Source organism: Lontra canadensis, unplaced genomic scaffold, assembly GCF_010015895.1.
Source record: "Lontra canadensis isolate GAN:19392208 unplaced genomic scaffold, GSC_riverotter_1.0 scaffold2, whole genome shotgun sequence".
Classification (NCBI taxonomy): Eukaryota; Metazoa; Chordata; class Mammalia; order Carnivora; family Mustelidae; genus Lontra; species Lontra canadensis.
Genome location: NW_022630996.1, coordinates 45,880,284 through 45,901,276, shown reverse-complemented (window position 1 = coordinate 45,901,276; position 20,993 = coordinate 45,880,284). Strand labels below are relative to the sequence as shown.

The window sequence follows — 20,993 nt, the reverse complement described above, 5'->3', positions numbered from 1 at the left end:
ATCTGTAAAATGTTTCATTATAAGAATATGCCATAATCGATTTAAACAATGTTTAGAAAGTTTTTGCAGATCTAGATTTTCAACAAAGTTGAATGTTCATTTCCCTGCACTGTCACCAATACTGAGTAATATTATTAAAAAGAAAAGGAACATTTTGGCAGATTGGCTTAAATTTTTGCTCATGTAGAAGTAACAAATGCATTTTTATCTTATTCTGGAGGATAATATCCAAAATAGACAGGACTACCTTTTGGACATTACTTACACCCATACATAATCATCATGGCTGTTACCATCATTATGAATTAATGAGTTAATGACTACAGAGGAATACAGCTTGGGGTCATCTCCATGCCAGAAGTGTACTAGGCTTTTCTTTTTATCTCTGTTAATCAGCAGAGGCATCTTTCATAGATGGATCAAATATGAAATTAGATATGGGCAAAAGGCAAGTGGTAAGCTTTGAGAATATAATAAGAAGCTCTAGTGATTTTATTTTCCTTTGCCTTTGTTTTCTAAGTGAACATAGGGTAGACCAGTTGATGTGATTGGTGGCTGGATTGGTTTGCATGTTATGTTATAATATTACGTAAATGAGTTAATATTTTTTACTTTATTTACACATAGGTAAATAAACGCTGTTAAATAGGGAGCTCTTCCTGGCCACAGTTGCCACGTATAGGAATTCAGTTACTAAGGATTGGTTAAGTGCCAATCCTTAGTTAAAAAAACCAAACCCAGCAACACGGTCCAAAGTTAAGATACTGTAATACATTCAATGTGAGTAAGAGCAAAAGACAGACTTCATGAAAATCACCAGGTGAATAACAAAGGAGCATCATGCCTTGTGGACAGTTTAGACCATTTGAAGTCTGTCCACGATTGGCCATCATGCAGCTGTTACTCTTCACACAAAGACAGCAAAGCATGTAGTGTGTTACCTCCTTATCCCCAGCAATGAACCATGTAACATTTTGCAGATAAACATAACTGAAGGAGGGAATTTGTGGTAAAATTGGAAACCTAGCGAAGAAATGAACATTGATCATGCTAATTGTTAAATTTGATTCAAACTTAGATGTAGTTATAGAATGCTCACTGGGAATGATGGCTCTGTACCATTTTAAAAATTCTAAATTTGCAGCCAGAGGATTTGGGTGAAAATGAACTTGCTGATACAAATGAAAACAGTTATTGTGCCAAAATGGAAGAAAATGTCCCATGGGCAATGAGGGAAATACCAACCCCCCCAAAGAGAGCTTCGCATTAAAGAAACTCTAAAAGAAATTTGATGACATTGAAAACTCCAAGGATAAAATGCTGGCAGATGATCCAGATTTTGAAAGGAGTGTGGCAATTCTTGAAGGCATAGGAAAGATGCTCACTCTGTGTCTTAAGTTCTAAGATAAGAAGAAAAACACTAATCAAACTACCCCTGATAAGTTTTCTATGAAGAAATAAAAATCATCAATATTTTTAATATTTTAAATTATACTGTCCTAAATATTTGTAGTTTTTATTTTATTTCCTTGTACTTCTGTAACCAAGAGTGAGAGGGATTTTAATGTTTTAATAAAGACTTTTAGAAGTCCGAGGACAATCATAAGTTTCCCATCAGTTATTCAGATTGTGCAGTCGTTGTTATGATCCCACACTACTGTGTGAAGCAAGGACTGCCTGTGTATCTACTCACTAATGGGTGGATGTACCTAATTGCTATAAACCGTAAACTGAGAGAATAACCTTTTTTTTTTTTCTGCTGCTGAACTTTTAGAAACCCATCTGAGATATGATGATGTTACTGATTTGTTTGTGATTTAAAGTGTTCAAATCCTTTCTTTTTTTTTTTTTTAAGATTTTATTTATTTATTTGACAGACAGAGGTCACAAGTAGGCAGAGAGGCAGGCAGAGAGAGAGAGAGGGGGAAGCAGGCGCCCCGCCGAGCAGAGAACCCATTGCGGGACTCGATCCCAGGACCCTGAGATCATGACCTGAGCCGAAGGCAGAGGCTTTAACCCACTGAGCCACCCAGGCACCCCAAAGTGTTCAAATCCTTTCTATTTCTTTAGTGAGATAAAAAACAGGGGCCTCTAAGGCACTCATTTTTCTTTTTAATCATACAAAGGCATTCTGAAGATCACACTAATAAGGAATTTTATTTTAGTGTTAAGAAACACAGAGATCTTCATAGAAATAGAACAGATTTGAGGACACCCGGGTCCACATTCGTTAAAAAACAAAGAGAAACAAAATAAGAAAAAACCCAGTTCTGTTGTCTCAGAAGCTTTAGGTGGAAGACTGGATATGAAAACGCCCAACTTCAAACATGCCAGGGGTGACATCACTACAGCCCATGGGGTTTGCATTTCCTGGTCACTGACTGAAAGACTCTGAGAGTAGAAGTTGTTTGGAAACTGTTTTCTCCCCAAAGCAATAATGTCTGAGAGTGTCTAATAGTTGAGGTCTCATTTATCCTGCAGCTTTCACCTGAATATTATTTAGGCCCATTATACAGTAGAAGCCATTAAACATCTGTGCACTTCCTGGCCACTTCAGCTGTGACCGTGAATTGTTAGATTATTGGAGATACTTTCTGTGTGTAAATGTCCACTGGGTAATGTACAGGGATGGAGGAGAATATGATCACCGAAGCTGTGGTCATCAGCTCTTGCTCTGTCTACCTTCAAAGTAAGTGAGAGTCTCAAAAACTCATCTATTTTCAACTCTGATTTCTAGCTGCGATTTTCTTTAATACTAAAACTGCAAATACGGCACAAATGGTGAGGCCCAAAGCTTCAAAGATTAAATCAACCTTAAGGAGTTCCTTACCAATATTAGTTTAGGCCTTGTCATGCGGGAAATTGAGGCAGGTTGGTATTGTTCCTAGAAGCTGCTATTGGGATAGTTCTGAAGTCCGGTTAAACTGTATTTCAAGAAAAACTCATTATGGGGCTGGCATCTATATGCTGCTAGTAAATGCTGTGTAGCTTTCAATCATCTTCTGGCTCTCAGCACCTTTCTTTTCTGTTGAGGTGCGCAGTTTACATAACCTAGAATCAGGCATTGTAAGGGACAAAGTTCATTGTATGTATGGACCACATCGTCTTTATCCATTCCTCTGTTGAAGGGCATCTCGGCTCCTTCCACAGTTTGGCCATTGTGGACATTGCTGCTATGAACATTGGGGTGCAGGTTCCCTTTTCTGTATCTTTGGGGTAAATACCTGGTATTGCGATTGCTGGGCCATAGGGTAGCTCTATTTTTAATGTCCTGAGGAACCCCGTACTGTTTTCCAAAATGGCTGCACCAACTTGCATTCCCACCAACAGTGTAGGAGGGTTTCCCTTTCTCTAAATCCTTTCCAACACTTGTTGTTTCCTGTCTTGTTAATTTTAGCCATTCTGACTGGTGTAAGGTGGTATCTCACTATGGTTTTTGATTTGTATTTCCCTGATGGGTACTGATGTTGAACATTTTTTCATGTGTCTGTTGGCCATTTTTTGCCGCCTTTGGAGGGGTGTCTGTTCATGTGCTCTGCCCATTTATTGATTAGGTTTGATTGCTCATCTAGGTATTTCAGTATTTGTTGACAGAAAAAAAAATCATTGTATGCCATTCATTTATAAGTTAATTGGAGATGAAATTGCTAAAAAAAAAATTTAGTATACAATTCAGTGGCATTTTGTGCACTCATGGTGTTGTGCAAACATCATCTCTATCTAGTTCCAAAATATTTCCGTCACCCCAAAATAAAACCCCACACCCATCAGGCAGTCACTTGGCATTCCCTCCTCCCTCTAGCCCCCAGCAACCACCAATGTGCTTTCTGTCTCTAGGGATTTCCCTGTTCTGGACATTTCATCTAAATGGAGTCATACAATATTTGGTCTTTCATTTAGCATCATGTTTCCCAGGTTCATCCGTGTCCCATGTATCAGTACTTCATTTTTGTGTCTGGACAACATCCCATTGTCTGTATGTGCCTCATTGTGTCCAGTTATATACATCATTGGACATTAGGGTTGGTTCCACCTTTTGGTTCTTGGGAATAAGACTGCCGTAAACGCTTGTGTACAAGGATGTGAACACTTGTGTACAGGTACCTGTTTTAAAATATTTTGAGTATATACCTAGGAGGGGAATTGCTGGGTCTTAATTGTATGTTTAACTTTTTGAGGAACACCCAAGTGTTTTCCACTCACAGTGTTTATTTGTACCTTTTGTAAGGCGGGACCTCTTCTTCCCATTCTTGATACTGCCTCAGGTGTACTCTCTGCCACTCACTGTACCCCAGAAGAGGTCAAGTGGCTCCCGACTGTTGTCCTTGTGAGTCTGCCTTCAGAATGCACGCTTTCCTCCCCTTTCCTCCTGACAGCACCTCTAGGTGGGGAGCCCTGTTCTGGTGTGTGCTGATAGGCCTACATGGACAAGTGTGGTTCTTCTGGTACTCCGAATTCCAGTTAGGCTTTAGTCTCCAAATTGGCCTCTGGCTGAACAAATGCTGATCTGTGTCTTTTAATTTGGTTTTATTTTTCAAATAGTCTGGCACCTATAGTAGAGTTCAGTATGTTATTGGGGATTCCTTTGGAGATAACCACGATCTAAGGTATCAAAGTTAATGATGGCAGAAGAATTTGAACTTCATAGATAGGGCCTGGATTTGGAGACCTAACATCTAAAAGCCACTTAGTTTGAGCATTGTCAGCCTGACAAAGTCATCTAGCATTTTAGCTTCAGTTTCCTTGTCAATAAAGATGGGGGAATCTTTCTTTTTGTAATAGGTATGTCATAGAGTACACTTAAGTATCAAGGCAAGCGCGCACCAACATAAGACCCAACACGAGACTAAGGTTGTATGTAACGTAAATTTCCCTTTCAAATATTTGAACACAGCTTTCCTGTAGTAAATGATTTCTATAGCTTAAGAATATATCTGAACTTTAGAAACTCAAACATAAAATTCCCAGCAGGGTGATTGCTACAGGTATATGGTGCAGACAGGGAAGTTGGTAAGTGTCTAATCTCCAAGTAAAAGGTAACTTTATGGTAAGCATTGACCACCTAACATCTGATAATCCAGCCAGAGTGCCTGGCCACTTCTCCATCAAGGCCCATTCATTCATTCATCCATTTTTAAATATTTACTTATTTAGTGTGTGCATGACCCAGGGGGGAGCAAGGGGCAGAGGGAGAGAATCTCAAGCAGACTCGGAGCTGAGCATGAAATCCCACATGAGGCTTCATCTCTGAGCCCTGAGATGGTGACCTGAGCTGAAATGAAGAGTCGGTTACCCAACCGACTGAGCCACCCAGGTGCCCCCATCAAGGTCATTTTAAACTCTGGAACTTAAGAAGTGATGGCTATTTTGAAGAAAAACATTTTAAGACAACTCTGATTACATAAAGAAAATTGCATGAACTCCCGTGGCATCCTTACTAGGTTACCCGAATAGATCTCCAGTAAAAAAATGCTCTTATCTTTCCAAATGATCATAGGTGACACGTCACCTTGCCAAACTCTTCGACAGCATTACAGATCTGCAGTTTGAAGAGGGTCACGATGTGTCCACCCACAGAGCGATCGGAATGTACAGCAAAGAAAAGGAATACGTCCCGTTCCAAGCCAAGTGCGAATGCACAGGCCACGTAAGATTTGATGATGAGGTTTTCTGTGCCGTGAGAGTATTTTCAGGGTAATTTTTAAAGGATGAATTGAACAAGAAAAAAATCAGCTGCTGTCACATCAGGCCCTGGTTGGTTTGGAGATCAGAGCTTCCTGTTTGGCCACTACCGGTGTGACCTCTCTGCTTCCCGGTTCCTGCTCACATGGCTTCAGCGCCCCACAGGCCGTCAGAAAGGCTAGTGGCCGAGCATGTTAGGAAGGATCATCATGGGTTGAGTGAGTGGACCCTGGAAGGAGAAGCAGGTGCAAGCCCCGTGACAGGGTCTCGCACAAAGCTTGCTGGTTCCACCACTGAGAGTTGGGGTGAAGTAGTGCCTTGCAGGAACGCGCATGTTTTAAAGAGTCATGTGGTTAAGGAATGTGATGTGAATATTCATAATGGCTGCTCATAAATAAGTGGATGGAGTCTCCCACACTGATGTCCTGTTCCCTAACTACCACATGCTCCAACAGTTAGGTTAGCATATTTGCTCCTCACATAGCCAGATACCTCAAAAATATGCTTAACGGTCACCGGCGAGAATGGCTCATGATGATTTATGAAAGAGCTCTTGGTGTTCCCAGATGATGTAGAGGAATCGCATCTTTTTATGATGATGCTTGTGCAGCTTGAGTTAATCCATCGAGTCACTGAGACAGTGGCCTCCGTTCCAGAGCTGTTTGGGTTGTGGCGGGGTTCCTTAAAATGTCCCTTGCAGAAATGCAAAGCCAAGCTGCTTCTTCTTTTTTTTTTTTTTTTTAAACAGGGGTTTTCTTCATTTCTCTCTGCTGCTTTTTAATATTATACCAAGAAATCCTGCCAAATGAAGGGAAAGCAGATGGCGGAATACTTTGATTAAAATATATTTTTTGATCTCTTGGGCTCTTTAGGATATTATTACAGTGATTAGAAAAAGTCACCATAAACTATCTTGACAAAAGTGTGTTGCTGCCTGCTCCCTGCCCGGCAGGCTGTGAGCCGATTGGCATAGTGCCCAGAAGGAGGACAGTCCACTTGACGGATGTGGTTGTCACTCGCGGGAACCCTTGGTACAGAGTGTTTTCACAGAGCTCTCATTAGTTCTCTGTAAGCAGTTTCGGCCAGAGACTCAGGCATACACTATGCTGATCCTCTAATTGCCTTTGTTTGATAAAAGATGCTTTTCCCTAAGGTCTTTTCTCCCCCTGCACTTTGATGATTGGTTTCTCCCAATGTAGACTATTTTGTTTGAAGAGTGTTGATTGAATACCCACCATGTGCCAGATGCTGGGTTAATCTTCTGGGGATCCAGAGATGAGTAAGACATGGTCCCTGTCTTTGAGGAGCTTGTGGGCTCCCTGAAGAAATGGATAGTTGGCAAAAATGGGAAGTGGTAATCATTGTTAAAGAGGGTTGGGCAGAAGCTGAAGAAACACCAGCACGGGAAGGGATCAAATGACATCTCATCAGAGCTTAGTTCTCAGATCACTCTGAGCTAAGTAGCCCTTGTTGGCACAGTCATTTGAACATGAGATGATCCATGAGTCTATGTGTGTGTTTGGTCTTCCCAGATGGACTGGAAGGTTCTGGAGAGAAGGCGTCTATATTGAGGGTGGGAATCCCAGAGTATTTGGGAAATACTCAAATGATGTATGATTTCCTGAAGGAACTAGTTGCTGGGTGACACCAAGGGTTGTGACTTAGTGACTTAAAGTAGTGATGGGACTAAGGTAGTGATGGGATCATAGACCTTGAACTTAGACATGCAAACAAAACCCAGTTACAGAGTCAGAGGTGAAGGCTTTGGGGAAGATGGAGCCCATTGCTAGGGCAGTGCCACCTTTTTCATCCGGTAGGGAAGACTGTCAGCTCATTAACTACACAGTACTCCTTCCCAGTCCTCCAGAGAAAGATCCTAGGAATGAATGTTTTTGCCATTTTCACAGACGGAGGAGGAAAAAAGTATTTTGCTTTTTTTAAAAAAAGATTTTATGTATTTATTTGACAGAGAGAGAATGAGAACGAATGTGAGCGGGGGTGAGGAGCAGAGGGGGAGGGAAAGTGGGGGAAAGAATTTCAAGCAGAGCCCATGCTGAGAGCAGAACTGGATGAGGGACTCGATCTCATGACCCCTGAGACCATGACCTGAGCTGAAACCAAGAGTTGGACACTCAAATGACTGAGCCACCCAGGCACCCCCCAACTAAACAGTTTCAACATCTTCATGATCTTTTATGGTCCTTGGAATTGATTTATTATGGTCATTTTTTATTGCTGAAGTCAACTACTTGTGAATATTGTACGTATTCTTTTTGTTAGATAGTATCATTCCATGGCAACAGATATATGGGTAAATACAATAAAGCATATTTGAATAGGTTAGAAAATGGGTTAAGATAAATTTGTGGGGGCAAAATAAACTTGCATTTAAAAAAAAAAGATTAACTTCCACAAGTCAGCAGTTGTCCTATCTCTTATACTCTCCTGCTGTCTAATTTTTGACAAGTGTGAAGATGAGAACCAGTAGGGAATATAATTAAGACACTTGCTGGAAACACTTTGTCTTAAGACTAAGAACGAGGAAGATTTCAGAGAAGAGTTTTCAGTATATTTAAAAATTATCAAAAACACATTTTTAAAACAATTTACCATTATTGGTAGATATTATTCTAGCATATGCCTCTATCTAGTAGATGGCTGTGATGGTTGGTTTCTCAGAACACTGTGCATTACCACAGGGGATCTTAGTCCAGCACCCTCTTGTCTTCGAATGTAAAAAATCAGTAATTGAGAATATCTCCTCTGTTGAGGCTGCAAAAATTTATTAGCCATCCTGTAGGTGGAGTAACTTGAGCGCTATCCTGGGAGAAGACACGTTCAATGGGCTTCATCCACTGTTGTTCACCTTATCCTCTGAGTTAAACTTCCTCTAGTTTTCTACCTGGATTTAAAATAAATCCGGGGCCCCTGGGTGGCTCAGTTGGTTAAGCGTCTGACTCTTGATTTTGGCTCAGGTCATGATTTCAGGGTGGTGAGATCGAGCCCTGCATCCAGCTTGAGAGTCTCTTCCTCTTCCCCTCCCCCCATTCATGCTCACGTGTGCTCTCTCCATCTCAAAATAAATAAATAAATCTGGAAAAGAAATCCATGTAAGGCCTCTCTCTCTGCATGGCTTTTAAGCCTGTGGAGGGATGGAGTTCTCTCTCTCCCATAGTTAAGCCTGTGCTAAATCATTTTAATTTGCTTCAAAAGGTGGAAACATGGCTCCTGCGACTTGAAGAGACCATGCAAGGAACAGTGCGACATTCCATCACAGAAGCCATAGCAGCCTACGAGGAAAAGCCTAGGGAGTTGTGGATCTTGGATTTCCCGGCACAAGTTGCTCTAACAGGCTCACAGATCTGGTGGACGACGGATGTTGTAATAGCCTTCAGTAGACTGGAGGAAGGCTATGAAACGGCCCTCAAGGATTTCCATAAAAAACAGGTATTTTATAGGTGCGGGCTTTTGAGGCTTGAGGGCACTTGAAGAGGTAAGCGTTCATTCCTCCATCATTTGGGGAGTGTTGTCTGTGTGCCAGGCACTATGCTAGAATTATTTCAGCAATCAGTGGTTTGATTTTTCTTTTTCTAGCTTTGTGTCATCCTTCTGGTTGGCTACACGGGTTAAAAAAAAAAAATCACGTCACTCATCTCCCAAGTCTCTAATGTATCACATGTACTCAGATACCGTGCCTATTTCTGTCCTTCTGTGTAAGACTCTCCATCTAGGCTAATGGAGTATTTATTACAAAATATGTACATGATTTGCATGACTCAGAGAGATGGAGGGCTCTTCGGCAAAGACAGATGTTTTCATGTATTTTGGGTTTTGGTTAATTACAGATCACAGATGAGCAGTTTTGGAAAATGGTCTATTTCGAATTCCATTTTATTCACCCTGCTTCCTCTGGGACTGCTCCGTGAGCCTCCCGTCTTAAGGTGTGCTCCTGGTTGTGGAATTGTTTAGAAATTCGGCCTTTTTATTGGCTTTTAGATTAAGAGGATATTAGGCTGGAAAGATATTTAAATATTAGTGTTTACTTTTTTTGTTTTCAGTGGCTGAAGTGTGAATCCAGAGACATTAAGCAGTTTTCCCAATGTTGTACAATTTGTAAGTAGCACTGGCAGGACTAGCAGAATTCAGAATGCTCTCCACTGCTTTCTATTGCCTGTCCTCTTAGCACTACTTTAAATTCAGTCCCCGAAAAATCAAATAGGTGCAGAGGGTGAAGGATATTTGGATCATTAACGTATTCAGCAATTTGATGTTTTAGAGTGTTTTGATTATTTCTTTTAATTTTACTTGAATCTTGAGTGGAGATCACCTGACTTCCTGATGTTACTAAAGAAGTCTTTATATTACTTACTTTCGGAGAGAAATAGATTCTTGATGCGCGTCTTTAGGAAAAGGGGACGTTGGTTTATATTGAGTAGGCTTTAGGTTACTGGATTGGATTTTCAAAAGTGACTGGTTTCCTCCTAGGACAATAGCTCTACAATTCTAGTCAGCGCCACTTGGGTGAGGAAGCTAAGTAGGTGATTTTTTTTTTCATGGACATTAACAGTTAATTAAATTGCAATTATATTACAGTTTTATAAAATAAGTTTCTGGTTAGTTAATTTATTGATATCTCTGCCTTTATTAAAAGTACTTTCATTATCTATTGAAGAAAGGATTCTTTAAAAAAAAAGTTTTAACATCCTTTCTTAAATTTCAGGTATTATCAATCAGTGCTGAAACTTAAATTTTTCAGCCTACGTATACCTACTTTATTTTTCCCTGGCTTCAATCAATTATCTCTTTGCTTACAAGATACCATTTTGTGTAATAATTAAATACTTAATTGCTTAAAACAGTAAATTATATGTTGTGGATATTTCTTCTATCAATTTTATTTTCAGTGTCATGATTTCTTTATTAACGTGTGTTATGAAAGATTTAGAAAAAGAAAGTACAGATTGAGAAAGAAAAAAGGGAAAATAATTTTTAGAAAACACCCATAGCCCTATAGCTTTTCTTCCCACAGGTGACCATTGATGACATTTTGGCATATAGATGTCAAAAATTTTTCCTCTTTTTTTGTAAATGTGTAGACACATCAGTCTGTCTCTAAATATATGTCAGTGTGTAGCTATTGACATAAACGTGTACTTGTGCTGTTATCTGTCAATGTATCTAAACATATATAGAAAAAATATTTCTTTATATTTAATACATTTTGTTACTTTTTTTCACTCAATGTTATCTACCATTTTTCTTGCTATAAATATATATCAAGTTGACAAATGGAGTGATCGAATATGGGTATGCCAGAATTTATTTCCTCCCTTCTCTAGGTTTGCTCTGATCATCTGAGGGCTCGTCCAGCCCTTTTGTAGGTTCTGTAGGTCCAGCAGCGAAGTTCTTGATTTCACGGTGCTTATGTTCTGGTCAACTGTTACTAGATCTTACCTCTTCCTCACAAGGACTGTGGAAATTCTTATTCTGATCTCCGCTTCCTATTTTACATGCTGCTGTTTAATGTTCTTTTTTTTTTTTTTTTTTTAAGATTTTGTGTATTTACTTTTAGAGAGAAAGTGTCTACAGGGGGAGGGGTGGAGGCAGAGAATCTCAAGCTGACTCTGTGCTGAGCGTGGAGCTCAATCTGGGGCTCGATCTCACCACCCTGAGATCAGGACCTGAGTGAAACCAAGAGTGAAACACTTAACTGACTGAGCCACCCAGGCATCCCTAATTTAATTGTTTTTAAATCAACCATTAATTGGGTTATTTAAATCTTCGATGTACCAACATATTAAGCTATGACTTTGCTTATTTTTTTTTTTTACTCCATTTCTTATTTTAAAATCCAATTCCCTTCTTCCTGTAGTGTATCTTTTAGTGATTTGTGCAGTGACGATAATGTCCTACTTATGGAGGACATTTTCTTATCCCTTGTCTTTTGACTTCCTTCTTGACAGTTAAGGCCTAAAATTCTAAGTTGAGAATAATTTTCTTTCAGAACTTTAAAAAATATTCTGTTACCTTATGGCCCTCATTGTTGCTATAAACTTTTGGGTCATATTATTTTTCCTTCATGTTAATTGCAGGAACATTTGGTCTTTGGTCTTTGGCTGCTTTTATGATATTTTGTTTCTGTGGTGGTGATGTTTTCTTCTAATGTATCTACCTGTACATTTTTTTTCTCCTGCTATTAAAATTTAACCTGCTTAGGACTCTGAGAACTTCTTGAATCTTTGGTTACATGTCTGTCTTCAATTTTGGAAAATTCCCCTCCATTTTTTCTTTAATTGATGGCTTTCTTCCATTTGCTCTAATTTCTTCATTTAGAATTTTATCTGCTATATGTTGAACCTTCTCATGCTCTCTGTCTTTCAACCTCTATCTCATATTTTCAAACTCTCCATTTTTTGGTGTTGTAATTTAGGTAGTTTTTGAATAGTTTATTTATTATTGAATAATCTCTACACCCAACATGGGGCTCGAACGCACAACCCTAAGATCTAGATTTGCATGTTCTACTGACTGAGCCAGCCAGGTGCCCCTTACTTGACTTGTTGAATACGTTTTCCACGTCACTAACTTGTTTTTCATAGAGGATAGTGATTAAGAAAGAAGTTTCGAGATCCACATTATATAGGTTCAGATGTCAACTCTACCATTGGTTTATTAGCTGTGCTGCCTTGGGCAACTTATTTAATAATTTTGTGCTTTGGTGTTAAAATCTGTAAAGCAGTAATATTAATAGTACCTGTATTATAGTATTGTTAGGGCTAAATTAGTTAATATATTTAAAACATGATTTTAGAGTGCTTGACCCAGGGATGCCTGGGTGACTCAGTTGGTTAAGTGGCCAACTCTTGATTTTGTGTTAGTCATTGTTGCTGTCACCAAAATGACATAACATTGGTGTCTAATCTGATGCATAATTAATTTATTACCCCCCATAATTTATCGTAAAATTTTAATACAGACAACGAAATCGAATTGTACAATGATGTGCAAACCTAACACCAGGATTCTACGATTAACGTTTTATTTTCTTTATCACATTATCTGTGCTTTATCCCCGCCTCTGTAGTTCCCTCAGTCCACCTTATATTTACAATGCATTGCAGATGAGTTGTAGTTGCAGATGCCAGTAATCTTTACCTGTAAATATTTCAGTATAAATACTAATTTCATCAGTTTTGATTATTGTATCTCTAATTTCCCAAAGTTCTTTTTGGTTCTTGAAAAATCAGTTTATGTTGACTTACCTATCTCTCTTTATGATGACTCATCTCTTCATTACGGTTTTTATTTTTTATCTCAATTCTTTGAAAGAGATATTTTTTTCTTTAAAGATTTTATTTATTTGACAGAGATCACAAGTAGGCAGAGAGGCAGGCAGAGAGAGAGGGAGAAGCAGGCTCCCCGCTGAGCAGAGAGCCTGATGCGGAGCTCGATCCCAGGACCCTGAGATCGTGACCTGAGCCCAAGGCAGAGGCTTAACCCACTGAGCCACCCAGGTGCCCTGAAAGAGACATTTTTAATAATCTCATCTAGACTGTTCTAATGCTAGTTCTTTTAAGGCTGGTTCTTCTGTTAAACTGAATCTGTTTTTTTTGTGTGTTCGTTTTTAAATTTGAACTAGGTGTGTGTTCTCTGTAGGCATTCTGTGTGCCCTGGAGAAAGCGTGCATGCCTATAGTGTGTTTCTCTTCTTTGCTTCTTCTAGGTCTCCACAGGTTTTGTGGATGCTGGATTAATTTTGTGGTTGATAACTCAGTTGAGGATTTCCAGATCACGTGGCATGGGCTTAAGGTTTTGTTATCTCTGAAGGGACTTTTTTTTTCCCTCTCCAAGGGCTTTCATCTTGCCTCTCTGAGCAGGTGGGTAGAATTTTTCTAGAGCTCTGTATTAGGCTGTGTAAGACTCAGAGAATCTCAGCTACATATCAGCATCTCAGTTCCAACTCACGGGCTTGCTCAGGGAGTGCGAGAGGCAGGAGACAAAAATGTTGTGTTTCCGTGTGGCAGTTTGAATCTCAGTCTCCAGATGTTTGAATCTGTCCCCAAATCCTATGTTAGGTTGTCATGACATTTGCTACTGTTCTGGCTTGGAGGTACACTGCCGGCATCAGGGACTATCACACACTCCCTCCCACCTCCTCCTCCTCCTCCTCCTATCCCCTCCTTCCACCTCTCTCGTTTTTGCTATGGACTTTGCACATGGGTATATTTTTGCTTTGTGTGTGTTTTAATGAAGGAGTTGCCCATTTGGCTTAATCTAGTACATTGCAGAATGTCGTTTATTACTACTGCTTAATATTGGTGATTAGGTTGGTTTTTTATTTTTGGCTATCATTAATAGTACTGCAGCAAACAGCCGTGTATATACATACATACAGATTGTGCATATTTTTCTTTATTTTTTCAGGCTAAACTTCAGAAGTAAGATTCCTAGGTCAACGAGTGTACCTCTTTTTTTAAGACTTGTGGAACATTGTGGAAATTTATCTTCCCATTCTCGGTATATGAGATGTATCTACTCTCTCCCCTGTTGGCAACAATGGATTGTTTTTATTCTTACAGCTAAAGTTCTTCATATCCCAAGAGCTTCCACATATTCCACTGATTAACAGAATTTAGGGTTTTTTTTTTCTCCCTTAAAATAAAGTTTTCCATTCTGTTCAAGAGTTATGTAATGCTTCCTTTTCATGTTGGATGAGAAGCAGACAACGAGGAAGGTTTATGAAGAAGGCATTTATCTGCTTAATTATGAAACACTTTTAGCACAAATTGAAATGTTTGACAGACCACCCAACAGATGCCTTCAGTACAGTGTTTCAATTTTGTAACTGATACTAATATGCATATTAGAGAATCTAACATTTGAATACTGTTGAAGCCTCAGTGTGGTTCATGAGAAGTGTGTGCATCTAAGTTGAAACCCCTTTAGTCTGCTCTCTTCAAAAATGGATATAACCATCTGCTGGAATTTGTTTTTAATTAAAATTACTCACCCTAATACTGTGAGCAGTTTTTAAAGTGAAATGTTAGTCCTTTAAAATCGCTCCATTTTAAACTGAGATCAGAGTTGGCTATAATTGATGATCTACCTGCCTAAGTAATTATTTTAAATTCTTTGTTTCCTTTTATGTGAGGTAATGTTGGGATTAAAGGCAAAGATACTGCATTTTGGATGTATATTCCTACTACCAATCTAATAAATTCAGTCATTCAGATTTGAGGGATCTTTGGCAAAAGTACTTTGTTCTGGAGGCTTGGGATCTGGTAAGAAGGATTTTCTACTCTTCCTTTACTTTTAATCTGTGTGAAAATCATCAAAAAAGAGATGGGAACATTTTGGACTTGAAAAGCTTAGTTGCTACTGTGCTGGGACATGATCCAGAGCACTCTCAGTAACTCAAGATAAGCAATATAAAATCATTTATCACCCCTCCCCAGGATGAAGAAATACATATAAGAAAGAGACTCTAATTTTGCTTCTTAGGGCCAGTGTTTGGCCTCACTTTTAGTCATTGAGAGATTCTTTCAAAACCAGTTGGATCCAATGTTGATAGTGTTCCTTATCCCAACTTTATTGCATGAGTAGGAGAGCCTATGAAGCCTGAAGCTACCCAGTGTATACTGAACACACAAGTTATTCTTCTTGCCTCTCTAGAAAAGCATGATCTGATAACCTCTTTTTTTGTAATGTAGCAGGAACCCATATGAGTGGAGCACATACTCTTTACCTCCCCTCTCATCTATTAAAAGAAAAATTTTCATAATTTACCAATTTAGCAGGTTTTTACTGAGTGATTCATGAATCAGGCATCATCTAGTCTAACAGAGGCACCAAAATGCTGATAAAGCAAGGGATTTTTATAGTCCAAGTGAGCAGGCACAAGGAAATTATACTGGGCATCTGCTGATTGGTTAAATCAGGTTTCCCTTCCTCAAATGGAGAAAGGGATATCTTGGAGCTGCGGCAGGTCTCTTGTATGGAGCAGGCAGGTGCTGGCTGCTTGCCCTAGGCCTGCCTTTCTGGGGAAGCTGAGCCTAGAAATTAAGCTCTGGTTTGCTGACCCAGGACGAGGCCTGAGTGACTTCATCTTGGGTTTCGTCTGGTTACTTTCACGCAGCCAGAATTCTACTGAATAACCAGCAAGCCATAAAAAAAAAAAAAAATCGTATCGTATCTGGATACACTAAACCAGTTACTTTGAGGAATGCCTAGAAGTGGACAGCAGATGAGATTAGTTATTGCGAGTGGAGAAAACCTGAGGTGAAACAAGAGACTATTATAACAGGAAGCCTGTTTGATCCAATGAAGCTGGAACTTGTCATTGGAAATGACAAACTCAGATTCAATAACTAAAAGATAAGTGGGGTCCAGGGCAGCGTTAAGGAGTAAGTGTGGAAGAGACGATCAGTTGGAACCACTTCTGCCTTCTGTATATTCCAAGAGATTGTCAGTGGGTGTGTTTGCTCCCAGGATGAAATCCTGAGAAGTGCTTCATAAATACTGTGAGATGTCTGTTGAGGACTTTTGCTGTGACTACATCTTGACCCTAGATTTCTAGTTGGGCAACTTTTTCTTTGAAGGATGGGATAGAAATACTTTAGTTTCTTTGGGCTGTATAGTTTCTTTCACATCTGCTCATTTCTGCTGTTGCAGTAGGGAAGAAGCCATAGGCAATTTTTAAATAAAGAGCCATGGCAAGGTTCCAATAAAACTTTATTTATAAAAACGAGGAGGGATCCAGAGTTGATCTGGTGGCCTGTGGTTTGCCCTGTTCTAGAGAAAGCAGCAGAACAGATCCTGAGGTAACTCAAGAACTCCACAGTGACAGATGTAAGAGAAGATTTATTGCCCATATATGCCATGTGGGTCCAGTCTGAGCCATAAATCCAAGAACTGTTTCCTTAAACAGACCATAACAGCAAAATTTTTAAAAGATTTTATTTATTCGTCAGAGAGAAAGCGCCTAAGCAGGGGGAGGAGGAGGCAGGGGGAGAAGCTGACTCTCTGCTGAGTAGGGAGCCCAGGATCCAGGGATCATGGCCTGAGCCCAAGGCAGATGCTTGACTGACTGAGCCACCCAGGGATCCACATAACAACAAATTTTTGTAGTTAAGAGGAGAAAGAAAAAGAAAGTCGAGTTTGGGGAGAGAAGGAAAAAGATCACAAAAGGAACTGTAACTTCCTATGAGAAGAGATTTTAAAAAGATCATGTAATACTATGTGTGAATTAATGTTTAGCATAAAAATTTAAAATAAAGTTTAAAATAAATGAATGATTTTCCATGAACATTGTTTCTGAGGTAGATTCAAAATGAGATAGAAATTTGAATAGACCCATAACCACAAAAATAATTGAAATGGTAATCAAGGCAGTTGAGTTGGCCAATCTCATGAATTTTCCTCTTTTTTGGTCAGGATTTTTCACTTCACACTGTTGGGTGACCATCTTCTGTGGGTCTCAAGTTTTGTACATTTTTTGAGCAGAGGAACTTAATGCCTTTGTTCTAGACTATCTTCCAAAAATGTTTATTATATAAACATGTTTATTATATAATATTATATATCATATATATGAAATATATATGATATATATATACATATAAAATATATATGATATATAATATATATTATATATATATAAAATATATATGATATATAATAATGTTTATTATATAAACATCTTTGGAAGATAGTCTCTCTCACGTTTCTCTCCAGGGCAAAGGGTAGATTGGCTTACTGTCCAGTATAATAAAGAAAAAATCTCCTTCCAGGGCTAAGTTCAGACATGGTTTTGCTTTAGAAAAGATTTGGGTTCCCTAAATTCAAGATTCTTGTCCTATAACACACCTCACTACATGTACAAGCATTATGTAGCTCTTTTGGGGTTATCCCTTAAAAGTCGGGAATTGGGGATGGGTGCAAATGCTGATATGTACATACTACTCAGTGCTATTGGTGTGACTAACGACCTGTCCTTTATCTGTGACCCAGAGGCTCTGTGTCTTCTGCCAGGATCCCTTAATCTGAGCCAGGCTGACTTGAGCATACAAGGAGAGTAAAATCTCATACTGTTCTCATTTCTTAACAAGTGTGTTATTGCATGTGTTAGAAGTTCATTCTTTTTTGTTGCTTAGCATTCCATTGTGTAACCATAGCACACTTTGTGTATCCATTCTGTTGACTGATATTGGGGTTTCCAATTTGAGGCTACTGTTTCTAAAGCTGCTTGAAACATTTCTTGTCCAAGTCTTTTGATAGACGTAGATTTTCCTTTCTCCTGCATAAAATATCTAAAAGTGAAATTGCCGAATCATAGGGAAGGTATATGTTTACTCACTTAAAAAAACTGCCAGACAGATCTCCATTGTTACATTCCCATTAACAAGGTGACACAATTCTAGTTGCTTCATATGCTGGCCAGTATTGAGTGTCATCAGTCTGTACAATTGCAGACATTCTAGTGGGTGTGACATAGTAGTAGCTCGTTGTGGTTTTAATTGGCTTATCTCTAATGTCTAGAGATGTTGAGTAACTTTTCACGTTTATTGGCATTCGTGTATCTTTTATTGTGAAGAATCTGTTCAAAAAACTTGCCCAGTTTTTTTGTTTGTTTTTAATTGGGATGTTTGTCTTTTTATTGTTGGTTAGAGGATTTCTTTATTTGGTAGCAGTTCCTTTGAAGGAAATGAACAGACTGCTCATTTTATTAATCGTATGTTTTGTGAGTGAAATGTTTTCATTTTGATGTGTAGTGTATCAAATTTTTCTTCTTTGATTGATAATTATTGTGTCAGGCATAAGAAATTCTTACTGTCTCAATGTCATGAAAAGATTCTCCTATTTCCTTCTAGGAGCTTTATATTCTGGGTTTTTCATTTAGATCTGTTATTCATACATATTTTTTTTTTTTTGCTTTTCCATGTATTAACTTGGCACCTTGATCAAAGTCATATAGAGAGAGACCTATTGCCAGACTCTCCTGTTGTATTCATCTCTTTATATATTTTCATGCAAAATCCACACTGTATTAATTATGATAGTTTTATAGTAAGCTTTGAAATCAGGTTAAATATAGCCTCCAACTTAGTTCTATTTTTAAATTTTTTTCCACAATTGTTTGGGCCATTCTAGGTTCTGTTCATATCTACATAAGTTATCATACTGTTTATTTTTAGAAGCCTAATCTTTTTAGCCTAATTAATTTTAACTAGGATGACATCAAATATTAATAAGAATGTTGGGAGGGTGGATATCTTAACCATGATGCATCTTATCTAAGAACATGGTGTATATCTTGACATAGGTTGTGTTTAATTTCTCTCAAAATATTTTCCTGTTGTTTTCAATGTCAGGGTCTTACACATTTCTTGTTAGACATAATTTTAAATAGTTAATATATTTTGTTGCTTGCAAATTTGTTTCCTGATTTTTGTGGCTGGCATATAAAATAGATTTTTTAATCTTGGGACTTTGCCAAATTTGTCTTAGGACTTTGCCAAACTTTGCTTAATAGTTTTAGTAAGCGTTTTTATAGTTTCAAAGGCTTGCTGTGTCCATGAACATGTCCTTCTGTCAATAATGACAGTTTTACTTCTGGTCTCCCATTCTTCTTTGCCCTTTATTCCCTCTTCCTGAATTTCTCACTCAGCTAGAACCTCCAGCGCCATGTTGAATGGAAGGAGTTAGAGCAGACATGCCCGCTTATTTCTAGTCTCAGGGAAGAATAATTTAAATTTTCACCATTAAGTATGATTGTTGCTTCAGATTTTTGGAGATGCCCTTTCTGAATTTGAGGGAGAACCCTTCCATTGCTATATACTGAGTTTTTAATCTTGAGGAGACATTGAACTTCCTCAAATCTGTTAAGATTTTTCATGTGTCTGCCTCTTTTATTCTGTTACTGTGGTGAATTTTTGAATGCTAAGCCAACTTTGCATTCCTGAAATAAATGCCACTTGGTTAATGATGTATTATCATTTATATATGTATATATGTATTTTTGCTGGGTTTCATTTGCAAATATTCTGTCCAGGAATTCTCTATATATGTTCACAAGGAACTTTTATCTGTAGTTTCCTTATAATATCCCCGCCAGTTTGGGCATCAGCATTATGCTCTTTAAAAGGAATTGGAAAGTATTGTATTCTCATGTATTTTGTGGAAGCGTTTACGATAGAAATCACTGGAGATACCATCTGGGCCTGGAGTTTTCTTTTGGATCATTTTGTTAATTATAAATCAATTTCTTTTATATGTATATATGATGTTCTGTAGCTTTTTCTTTTTCTTTTTTTTTCTTGTATCACTTATGAAAATGTGTGTTTTTCAAGGTACTTACCCATTTCATCGAAGTCAGGGCCTGGCACATTACAGCCCTCTGGCCACATCTGGCCCAGTGCCTATGTCTTTTGCTTCAACACTGCCATAGCTACATGGAGTCATTTCAGTGGGGACTTTGTAGACCTCAGTGCCTCAGATGTTGACCATCTGGACCTTTACAGGACCTTGACTTTCAGCCTTGATCTGTTTTTAAATGTATTGACGTGAATTGGTCTTTGGTCCTTAACATTATCCTTAGCACACCTGGAGGATCTCATACCTAGTGTGGGTGGTTTGTGTTCTTGCTCTCTCACTCTCTCTCTCTCTCTTTGAAATCAGGCTTTCTCTGTGTTTATCCTTTTTACTTACATTTTCATAGAACTGATCTTTGCTGATTTCTGTCTCTTGTTTGATATTTCACGGATTTCCGCTTTATCTTGATTACTTCCGACTACTTCAATTTCCTCCTCTTTTTTTTTTTTTTGTAAAGATTTTATTTATTTATTTGACAGACAGAGATCACAAGTAGGCAGAGAGGCAGGCAGAGAGAGAGAGGAGCAAGCAGGCTCCCTGCTGAGCAGAGAGCCTGATGCGGGGCTCGATCCCAGGACCCTGGGATCATGACCTGAGCTGAAGGCAGCGGCTCAACCGACTGAGCCACCCAGGCGCCCCCAATTTCCTCCTCTTTTTCAGGTTTCTTAAGGTGGCAGCATACTGATTTTATACCTTTTTCTTTTCTAATACAAGCATTTAAAGGAAATGTTATAACTTGAGCAATATCCACTAGAAACCTGCAGAGAAAATCATGCTTAATGGTGAAACTTTGGAATCCTTTCCATTAGTGTCAAGAATGAGGTAATTAGGTGCACTGTTGCTGACATTGGTTGCTCAGTACTGTGCTGGGTTTAGGAGTATGATTAATGGAGAAGTAGGAAATGCACAGCAGAAAGGAAGGCCATAGCATGTGCCCTGATG

At 38.7% G+C, this 20,993-nt stretch overlaps 1 protein-coding gene across 1 annotated transcript in view; it reads left to right on the top strand.

The window, feature by feature from the left end:
- The window catches only part of DNAH11 (dynein axonemal heavy chain 11), a 317,403-nt gene that overhangs the window by 96,681 nt on the left and 199,729 nt on the right, over window positions 1-20,993 (top strand). Inside the window, exons 29-30 of the mRNA XM_032873525.1 lie at window positions 5,498-5,647; window positions 8,896-9,129. Of these exons, the coding sequence (XP_032729416.1) occupies window positions 5,498-5,647; window positions 8,896-9,129 (384 nt within the window). The remainder of the gene's footprint in view (window positions 1-5,497; window positions 5,648-8,895; window positions 9,130-20,993) is intronic.